General features: G+C 35.3%; 2 protein-coding genes across 2 annotated transcripts; one reads left to right on the top strand and one right to left on the bottom strand.

The window, feature by feature from the left end:
* Positions 1–8,597: 8,597 nt before the first annotated feature.
* LOC115624790 (signal peptidase complex subunit 3) lies at positions 8,598–9,680 on the bottom strand. The gene is made up of 3 exons (XM_030519633.1): positions 9,482–9,680; positions 8,888–9,154; positions 8,598–8,826 (listed from the first exon to the last, which is right to left on the bottom strand). The coding sequence occupies exons 1-3, from the start codon at positions 9,622–9,624 to the stop codon at positions 8,697–8,699; spliced, it is 540 nt and encodes a 179-aa protein (XP_030375493.1). The 5' UTR covers positions 9,625–9,680; the 3' UTR covers positions 8,598–8,696.
* Positions 9,681–9,995: 315 nt separating this feature from the next.
* Positions 9,996–11,454, top strand: LOC115624591. The gene is made up of 4 exons (XM_030519329.1): positions 9,996–10,065; positions 10,541–10,746; positions 10,803–11,076; positions 11,197–11,454. The coding sequence occupies exons 1-4, from the start codon at positions 10,005–10,007 to the stop codon at positions 11,382–11,384; spliced, it is 729 nt and encodes a 242-aa protein (XP_030375189.1). The 5' UTR covers positions 9,996–10,004; the 3' UTR covers positions 11,385–11,454.
* Positions 11,455–11,527: the final 73 nt, after the last annotated feature.

The raw sequence follows: 11,527 nt of genomic DNA, 5'->3' as shown, positions 1-11,527 counted from the left end.
CGAGGTAAAGTCATCCCGCCGTTAAAGGTGGCCACTTGTCTGCCCGGCCATTCCAGATACTCGTCCGCAATGCACAGACGAAAAAAGCAATAAAGTAAAATTAAGTCAGAAAACGTGTCAAAGTCAGTGCTCAGTGCAGTGACAGTGACGCAAACACAAACACAAACACCGAGCGTTGGTGCTTGTTTACCTTAATAAGACTGCCCGACTGCCTGACTGGCTGACTGGATAGCTAGCTGGCTAGCTGACTGGCTGACTGGCTGCCAGGGTTGGGTGACTGGTTGGGTTTGCTGGCAGGGCGGCCGCATCGGCGTACTCCTGCGACTTACGTACTATACATGTCGTATATGACGAATCCATGGCAGCCTTTATGGGGTAGACAGAGAAGCGCACCAAATAATCGGGAATTAGTTGGGCCCAGATTGGGTAAACATTAGCAAGCTAGTGACGCGCCAAATGGATTGGTTATGGGAAGCAATGTTTTCACGCCGACTCGTACGATCATTATTCTCGCATCTACTAAATATGTATGTATATGGAATGTTTGGTATAAAAAGGAATTATGTTAGCTGAACTCGTTTCCAGTTTTAGTTTGGTGGAAGTTTTTATACTTTGTAGGCGCAGGATAACCCTTCTATTAATGTACGTCGATGGAGTCAGTCTCAGTTGTATCCGAAATTCGAATATAGAGCATCTGACATACTCGTTGTAACATGTATTTGAACAATCAGACTTAGCTATTATTAATTACAAGACCTGGGGCATATTCCAACAACAAAATTGGAATGTTAAAGTAATACTTGTACGTTTCTTTTTTAAATATTTTCAACTTTTATCGTGTAATAACGAGGTTTTCAGCGAATTAAAAGATAAAAAGGTAGCAAATTTTTAATCGTGTTAGATTTGTTGCATTTATGTATGATGAAGAGTATTCAGATGTACTAATGCAAGTGAGCTTGAGTTTTAAGTCTAAAGTGCAGCGAGACGCACTTCAGGTAATGCGGACAGATTTTTAAAAGCCCAAACAATTATTTGTGAAATTATTTTCGTGTCGCAATTCTTGCTCACTCAACATTTAATAGGTATTGAAGATTCTTCAAAGAGCACGCCTTTCAAAAATTACGGCCTTTCGGACATCAACTGGTTTGAAAATTTCAAATTTTGGAAAATTTTCAAATTTTCAAAAATTGGATATTTTGTCGGTGGGGGTCGAAAGTAAAATCAAATAACAACTATAAAGTAAAAAATACCATTTTGTAAAAAATGTAGTTATTTCTTTGGCACTACCAGCTTAGAATTTACAGTGAACGATTGCATCAGCATGTACTCGTATATGAAGGGTAGGAATAGTTGTTCTTGGCAGGAGGGTATGTTAAATGGAGACGCACATGAATATAAAAAATTATAGAAGAAGAGGGATAAGAAATATGTTTTTGTATTTCAATGCCTTTTGCAAGCGACTGATAACATCACGTCATCATAGTTGATTCTTATTACATGCTACAATATAACAAACATCTTATTATGGAAACAGGCCAACGAAGCAGCCAACCAAGCAACCAGTCAGGCAGTCAGCCAGTTTGACATGAAAATTAAGGTCTGTTCGAGTTTACTTTAACAACTATATTCGCGCGCGTTTTGCAGGGTTTTAGTTGACTGTTATCAGGATAAATTAGCCCTTGTCAATTCCAAAGTGCTTTCGGACATGTCCACATGGACATGTGTATTTGTGTGGACGCCACTTGCTTCTCTTAGTCCGTCTCTGCTTTTCTATGTACACTCGTATGTTTTTGAACAGGTCCTTGATGAAGAATGTGTGAAATCGATTCAGTACCCCCCTTAAATTTTATTCAAGAAGCCACTGCTCACTTCTGTGGAAAAAAGTCGCCGTTAATGTGCCGTCGTCAAACGTCCATTTTATTCTCTGCCATATGTAGATATATTCGCATGTATTATTTATATGGAAATACTGGACATTGAAATTGAAATGTCCATCTGCGCTGTCACAAGTTAATGTAGTACCTGCATTGAAGTGATCTAAATCTCCGACCTATTGAGCTCAAAGCACACATTCCTGCATATGTGAAAATGTTTTTTATTTTTCAAGGCAATGTATGTAAACCCTTAAAACCCTTTTTTGTTGACCAGGAAGGGTGTGTTGTCGTCTGTATGTTGAGGGGGATATGAGATTAAACAAGTATGTGTTGTATAATAAAAAACAGTGGCTTTTATTTTTTTTTTATTTCTTTATATTAAAATCACAGACTAACGTCGAGCTATGTGACAATATTTATATCACCCAATATTGATATAAAAACGAATCCTTTTTTATTTAATATATTGTAATACAAGATTAAAAGATAAAAATAGTGAACGTTATACAAGTATATCTTAAAGCTTCAATTAATGATTATTGTTATTGCAGTCTACTTGCCTTTATATATTTCTCATGTTATAGATAAATAAATAAATTATCAACATTAGAGAGAAACGATTTATTTCTGCAAGATTGGATTGCTATATTTTCAAAAACTTCTAAAGCTGTTATTAAATCTTATGACATATACTTGAATGGAATGCTAGAGTCAGACGGACCCAGCTGTTAAATACCCTGTCGAATTAAAATTATTAAAAAAAAATATTTATATATTTATATTTATTATTTGATTATTCTAGCTCTTGTACTTGCTATGATCCTTGCGCCCATAGAGGCGGACAGACTGTTATGCCTATATCGTCTCGCCTTCTCATAGTGATCAAGGATATATGTATGGGGGGTGTGGCACGCCTTCTTCTGTGCGTTAAATACATACGCATTAAACTAAGACACCCATTTACCATTTAGGTGACGGATATAAGTAATGGAACGAAGCAAAATACACAGACTATTAAAAGACTTATTTTTTAAATTACATGATATATACTTATGTATATAAGTCAGTATGTATGTACACGTTTGTATGTTATAAAACATATAAAAGCATTAAATTTTTGCGACAGTCGATAATGTTTCCGTTGCTACACAAAGCTGAGAAACATTTTGATTTCCTTCAGACTCCCGACTCTAGACTCCATAAAATTCCGCCTCTTCATTTGGCACGCATCCGGTTAGTGACACTTCTGCTCGTTGCCGTAATTAATTTCGTTTTTAAGCCTCCGCATCTTTGCTTGCAAAAATATCACACCCGAACGAATTCGGACACGTGTATCAATTGCTGCTGTGAAGATAGAATGGTCCCACCACCCCACGGAACAAGCACCTTACTCAATCCTCAGGGCGGCGCCCTGCTGCGAGTTAATTCGTTCGATGTGGTTATAAATTAGGCACAACTCATCATTTGCAGCATCGTCAGACCGTGCAGTGAAGGGTGGGCGGGTCGGTTTGGTCCGGCCCTGCCCGGCCCGCTCGGCAAATATCAAATCAGACACACAATCTTTGTGTTAACACCGAACCATTACGTAGCCGAGAGGCGTCTGCGAGAACAATATGGCACGCGACACGTGCTTCCGTGCAGTCGAATGTTGTTATGTTCCGAAAACAAATAAAACGTGCGACTCACACCCAGTCATCTTCCTGGAACCCCGTGCGTCGTCAATGCGCTCTGGACTAAAAGAGCTATAAAATGTTCTGGTCTTAAAATCACGGTGATATAATACACTCAAGTACGATCATCTGGCTCTACACAATTCCTTCCAGACCAACTAATCGCTCCCAAATTTTAAAGATGTTCGCTACCAAATTTATCATAGCAACTATGAGTAATCATTCTTAAATACGCGCATGCCTCAAGTAAACCCATTTCATCAAGGAGACTTCCCCAAACCTGCAACTTTATTGTTGTTGTACGTAAAAAGTTGCTTATGTTCAACGAAACTTTAGAATACCTGTACACCATAATTAAAAATACATAAGTACTAAGTTTACTTACTATGTATAAAAAAAAGAAGTGTTTTCTCACTAAGGCTAATTAGTTCTATGATTCACAGTTCTTGATGAAACTTCAGAATAAAGAATAAATCTACTAGATTTAATACAAATAATTATTATTAACTCAAAATTACTTTACGATATCGTAACTTAGATAAAAATACTTTTCTTTTTTCAGCAATAGTTCCTATGACTGCTATTAAAAACAAGTGAAAAATCTAAAGCCGGGTGCCCCGGTTTTAAATGCTCTGTGCCTATGAAAATGCATGTCTATACGTCTCTGTGTATCTTAGCATGTGCGGAGTATGGAGTTGTGCCAAAACAAAAACAATAACAACAGCTACAGCCATAATTTTCATTCAAATTGACATATCATGATAAAACATAGGAACACATAATCACTAACTGGAGGTATCCTAGTACATTTCTCACTTCCCACAAACCTAGTATCATTCAGATACAGAGTATAATAATAATAAGGCTACCACCTGGTCTTTGAGTGAATTGGACAAGTCTACAAGTACATACAAGTTAGACCTACGACTCAAAAGTAATCAGTGTGCATATGAATGGGTAATGAGTAAAACATTAGATTGATCTCTATGTATTTTTTAAAATAATAAGAGAAGAAGAAAAGGTTCAGGATTTTATATTGAAGCTTCTGATAGTAAGCTACCACTTCCCGTTATAAATTGTACATTAAAGCCTCACACGTTTTCTTCATTCCTTTAAGTCATTGTCCTATTACATCGCTCTCTCCTTGTAAGCCTCATCAAGGCAGCCTGGGTAGATATTGATAAATCGCAGACGGGCTCAGGGGCATCCGTTTTTGAAAATGCTCCAATATTTGAAGAGCCTCTTATCCCCAATGGGTTTCTATTCAGGTCCGATGACAAGGATGTACTTATGTACTCTGAAATTAGTTGTATATGTTGCTAATTCTTCGCAGGTGTAGGTGTCAGTGTCGTTGTCAGTTCGTCTCGTCAACTTTACAATTAAGTGCTCGAATAAATTTAGAAGCAATGTTCACGGGCGACGCTTGTCAATCACGACGCCCTCTTCACAAGATATAGACTAAAAATACGCCTGCTCAAATCCTCTTTTGTGTTGAAATGCATCTGTTCACTTTGACTTTCTGAATCCACAGATCCTGTCCAATTCACTAAACCAATTTATTTTGACATAACAACCACTTGTTTCGTTTTGGTCGCGGCCTCAGTTCAAGCTGACGGCTCTATAGTTATAAACGCACATTTGTACTTACATTCAAACATACTCGTACAAGGCTATATAGTCACTGGCATGGGTGTTTGTCCTTAAGCGTTGATGATTTGTACGTATCTGGAGTGACATTTCATCCCTTGCAGGCTCGCTTGGGCAGACACGGCGCACTCCACCTTCTTACTTCTTAATGTTCAAAACATGTTTTACACTCTTCTTCATTAATGAAATACAAAACTATGACCCGAAACGCCAATCGCAAAGCCCAGAGAGAGACAGATTCCCTTTTCCAATTAGAGCTACTGACAGTCAAGCCTCTCCTATGTTTACAGTTGTGGTTGTCGCATTTGTTCCCAAAAACACAACTCAAGTTTATACTTGTATATTACACGCCCTATTTGTAACATAAATTCAATAAGCGTGTTAAAAACGTTGCATTTTAAAACAATGCAAGCTCCAGATCCATTCCCATTTATTAGATGCCTCAGCCCTACACACTCATCACACGTTCAGGCAGCTGACCTCAGACTACAAACATATTATTTCTTTTTTTTTTCAGCTGCCTTATCAAATGAATCGTGCACCCTTTTCAATTTGAGGAACGCGCGCGAAAAGTGTAATTGGCTGGTATAATCGTTCGTACGAGAACGTACGAGTATGTATCTAGATACGGGCAACACGAAATAAAACATTCTGGAGTGCGGATAGTGACACCTTAAACTGAACCGTAGCTGTCCCGTAGCAGCCCAGGACGAACATGTTTGCCGAAAAGCAAAATGCAGTAATTTGTATGTCAAACTCCATGTCAGCCCGAATAATGAGATGTTTTTGTAATGAAAGAACTAACAATATTATTATCACTTTTAGCTGACATCGCCATAACAGCTAGACGGTTGCTATAAGTACATGTTGAAGGATATAAAGTCGGCTAACGATAAATGCATAATGACAGCAATGCCATTCAAGCAAAACGAAGCATAAACAACAAAATGAAATAATTGCTATAGAAGCCAGAACAAACATACATCTTTATTAGCACATTATCGGAAAGAGAAAATCTTAAAGTAGGTGAAAATAGGTGCACAAAATAGTAAATTGACGTACATGGTTAAGTATTCAAATTATTGATGATAGGCCGATTTAAGTACGATTGGAAATATAGTCGTACTGATCACAAATATAAAGTGTGGTGTTTGTCATTCTTCATTCTTTAACTACTTACTCTTTGAGTACAGTGTATAAGCAAAAAGAGTCACCCTGCCCATATTGCCAACACACTACACAATTAAAAATTACTAGTTTCGATCTTGTAAAATAAGTTAAATGAAATTCTTTAAATTTAAATGTTGTAACTCATAGAAAATCTGGCATTTGAATGATACAAGTATATCGATTTAAAAATTTTCAGCAAAGACCTGTTGCCTAAATTGCCAGATTTTCTCCTTCAGTTGTAAAAGGATATTTTTATACAGTTTGTGTTACCGAAAAATTGTTAATCGACATAATACCGTTATTACAAACAATGTAGACCGTAGTATTGCCTTTTAAAACAGTTTAAATGAGGATATACCCAATTAAAGCTATTAATTGGCAGCATTGTTGAGAACTCTTGTATTTGTCATGCCGCTATCACGCCCATAAATACATACATACATACAGCGCACCCTGTATCTTTTATGTCGGTGTGTAGATATTGAATGGCTTTGTCATTAGTGAACCGATTGACTTGACCAGTGTTGAAAACCTCAGTTCAAGAAATTGTACAGAACCAAATTAAATAAAAATATCTCATACTTCAAAATCGGTTGTTTATTTTCAAAGATATTCAGTGTTTACATACCGACATAAACGATGGCGCACCCTGTATGTGTATGAACTATCGAGCAGTGGTTTGATTTATATGTATATATTTGTGGCTATAACTCTCTTCAGAAGTGACTTGTCATGATGAAACTTTGCATAAGCGCACGCAGGTACTAATCGAATGTAGTTTCCAAAATTCCACGAAAAAGTATATATATTCTGAATCAGCATGACGAGAGAAATCGATCTAGACATGTCCGTCCGTCCGTCCGTCTGGATGAACGCAAGGATCTCAGAAACTATAAAAGCTATAATAACCAAAGTTGGCATCCAGATTCTCCTAGGTCCGAGAAAGGACGAGTTAATTTTCACCCGCTACAGAATTTCGTCAATAGCGTCCACTTTTCAAATGCTACCTAAACCAAACTTTGCACACATAGTTTATATATAATTGTCTACTGTTGTTCAATTCAATTCGGTCAATTCTAAGAAAAGTTATTAGCAAAACAAATTCTCACCAGTACAACCCCCCAAACTGCAGCAACAAGTTCGCTCTTCTTCTTCATCTTTTTGCTGCTGCTATGGGCGCATATACTAACTCAGTGACGGAAGCTTACCTGGGCACAGTGTATTACACTGTCGGACTTGCTCGACTGTAGCGTTCTCTCTTGTTATGTATATTGTTATGGCGAAAAGCATTTCAAAATTTTCTTTTTAATTTTTCTTTTTTTTATAAATTTTTAATTTATAATTATTATCAGTAATGATAATATAACCACGTCCAATTTTTAATAATAGTAGCTATCTGATATATAGGCGCGATCTGGATGAAATTCAGCTGACGAAAAACCTCCTTAAATGGATACAAACCAACTTTTGTTCAATTCGGATAAAAATTTATGTACTAAGAGTTTATTCTAAATCGGTCAGTTATATGGGAGATATATAAGATAGTTGTCCGATTTCGACGATTTTAATATATTGTCATCTGACTAATAATTTTCATAATAGCTCCACTATAACTATTATTGTCGCTTACTCGCATACAAGTCCGACCACTGTGCCAGGTCTTGACAGTTGAATAGGAAGTAAGAATCAAAGATTTCACGATGAAAACAAGATTAATTACGTGATGAAAGCATTATTAAGCCTAAAGCCTAATTGAAATATACATTGAATAGACATACATATATACAAAGTTCTTCTCACCTTAGGACTTACTAATGCACACAAATATACAAATTTTGCTCCTGGATTAGTTGCTATCTACCTGCCATCATTCGCACACAACTCTAGTCATGTTAATTTCAAACCCGTCTCCAAAGAATTAAACAATTTAATTTTTGCCTATTACTTATTTAATTTCACTTGAATCTTGTTAATCTCTAACGTAACAGCTACGTAAACATTTGAAATATTGTGTGGTGAGTCACCAGAGATAAACTTACCACCAAAATCCGTGGTAGAGTTCTTGTTAAGGCATGTTTACACAACCAAAACAAAATGACATGTATTTGCACATACTGATGTATATTTAAGTGCGCAACCGATTTTCACACTGATGTTTATATACATATATACATATATATATAAATATGTATGATTTTGTTTAGAAGAATAAAATAAATTAAGAAGAATTGAAAAGTGGTGTGACAGTGCCAAGAACTGTAAGCAATCGCAAAATTACTAAAATAATTGTATACAGTTTCGAGTTTTATTAATAACGAATAACATTTATAATTTACTAAATTGGCGAAACTGAATACTCTGATGGGAATTTGAATGTATGTCTTCCAGTGGACAGTACAGATGGGAGTAGCCCAGCATTCGGTATGATATTCCACGATAAATACAGTGAAATGTTTTTATTATCCCTGCAATAACAAAAGGAAATTGTAAAATTATGAGACTAGCGTTTTGTATTTCAATGCTTACTTTAAACCATTTCCATCATCCCAGAAATAGTATTTGGTGTTCATGTTTTTTAAATCCAGAACAGCATTGTCTCCACGTAGAATGATCTTATCCCAAAGTACTACTTGGTTTAAAAGATTCTCTGAAGTCTTATATTCTGCAGTCAAAAAGAGAAACAATTGCTTGACGTTCCAGTTGAAAACATCTGTTAAATTAGTTTCTAAATCAAAAGTTACGAAGCCCAAGTCATGTTTTTCCCGCGATGCTCCATAATCAGGGACATTTTTACTGAAAAAAATTACGATATGGTGGAAATGATTAAATATTTGATAAATGTAACACAAATGTTTATATTTGTGTATATCTTTCAGACTACAAAATGCAAAATGCGTTGGCAAGTAGCAACAACATAGCCTTTGCCCGAGCAAATAAAATAGCAGCGGGTGCCTCCTGATGCTCCGCCCAAATTGTTATCTATTAGAACTCCCAGTTTCGTGTGAATTCTGAACTTCTACGTTACTAATTTGGAATAAGGAATGTCATATAACCAATATTGTTGCTTTGTGACGTGTACCTTCAACGTATACAATATTTGTGGTGGTGGTGGTTACTTACACGAGAACCCTTACGGTATTGATGTTTGCATTTGTCCTGTAATCTAGGAACACCGTCGATAGGAAGCAGCAAAATGTTAGGCAGGCGAGAACACTTAGAGAATAAGCAACAGTTGCATTGCCCCTTGTTAAAACAGTATGCATTTTTTAATTTTGCAAACCCAGACTTGACACGCAAATGGCTTTCGGCTTTCGTTCTAGAGATGATCGCTTTTATAAATAAATCAAAACGCAACTTTGCTGAATAATCGATATTGCTGAGACATTGCGATAACTTTCCACTAGTTGCAGCAACTAATTTTTTATTTATTATTAAAACCTTTGTCTTATTCTCTATTAGCTTAAAATTTTATTGATATGGCTTTAGAATTCAGTCGGCTTAGATTAATTTTATTACATAAAAATTGTATCTACCTATCGCCGCCAAAAGACTTTTTTATCGATATGTATCGAGTACTTGCTCATCTACATACTTTGCTACAATGTGCTATCACTAACAAGTATATCATTGAAAACAAGGAAAAATGAATCCGGCGACTTTAATTTTATCCTACGGAGAGGTTACACCCATAGAAATTGCAAAAAGTACGTTGATGGATGTTATGTTTTTTATGTAACGAAATTACATTGAGCTCACTGGATATCAAAGCCTATATAACGACCCAATCTAGTCTTAAATTTTGTACCAGCTACAGTGTATCATTGTATTTGAAACTAGGCTTAATTTTATTAATCGATTTTCAATGATTGTCATTGTTTAAACCAAATAGAATACTCTACGTACATAAACACAATGAAGACCATCAATTTGCGTTGTTTACATTCATACATATGCAATACATACATATGCACATTGGACATACTATACATGCATAAGTAGGTGTGTGTGTGGAAGTTGTCACTTAATCCAAACTATCTACATAAAGATACGTCGCCTCATATTTGAATGTTGTTTAATATCTAGTCGTTCTGTTTTAAAGAGATGTGATATCAGCTATTTCCTGATAATAGTACGCTAAATGTTTTTGCTTACTAATATTTTTTGCATTCTTATTTTCAGATATTTTAATAGAACTGAAACAACCTGTAGAATCAACGGTCGGTACTCATGATGCTTTAAATGTCCATTATTATAAATGCAGTATTGAGACTAAGTACTATAGCAATAGCATATATTTAATACCTTTTGAAGGCAAATGTGATACTGTCCCACAGGATATTTTAAAGTCAACAGAAGCTTTAATCATTTATTTTGATCCCAAAGATGTAAGTATACAGTTAAGAAAACATTACGAAACATTAATCCATTACCAATTATACAGAAATCGTTTTTAAAATGCTTACCCGAAATAAACGCATTCTTTCAAAATAATGAAATACAACTTGGATTTCTAATAACAACCACATTAACTGGCGACAAAAATGAAATATCATATCAAGAACTAAAAGAAAAGACAAATTTTTTATTTGATGTTATAACACTAAAAGGCGATGTCGAAGATGAAACTGAAAGTGATTCAAAAAATAATTACACAGAAGTTATTGAAGGACTGTCAAATTTTGTTTGGTCAAACGTTAATCTCAAATCGAATGCGTGTAAGTAATAATTTGAAAATTTTTCTTTATATTCAATTCAAGAACAATTTACAATAGTATTTCGAAAACAAATGAATTGAAATAAAACTACAAATTCTTATAAAATATTTAATTTTACAGGCTCACATCAAAGGAATTCCAGTAATACAGAAGATTTGGAAAAGCAATTGATTGATTTCGAAAAACTGCTTATATCTGCTCAAAGCTTACGCAATGGCACACGATTGAGCAGAGATGAATTCTTAGATAAAGCTGAAGAACTGGCGGAAGTAATGTCATCAATTTTAAATGATAATGACAGCGACTAAATTAAATGATGTAAAATTATTTTATTTTTTTATCATATATCAAAATAAAAAATAGGTATATTAAACACGATTTTGATAAGATAAATAAAAATTATGTCTATGATGTTGAGTTAACTGATAAAGTCTTCTACCTGTGTATACGG

Source organism: Scaptodrosophila lebanonensis, unplaced genomic scaffold, assembly GCF_003285725.1.
Source record: "Scaptodrosophila lebanonensis strain 11010-0011.00,11010-0021.00 unplaced genomic scaffold, SlebRS2 tig00000061-arrow-pilon, whole genome shotgun sequence".
Lineage (NCBI taxonomy): Eukaryota > Metazoa > Arthropoda > Insecta > Diptera > Drosophilidae > Scaptodrosophila > Scaptodrosophila lebanonensis.
The sequence above is the reverse complement of the archived record's forward strand: the minus strand, read 5'-3'. Positions and strand labels throughout refer to the sequence as shown.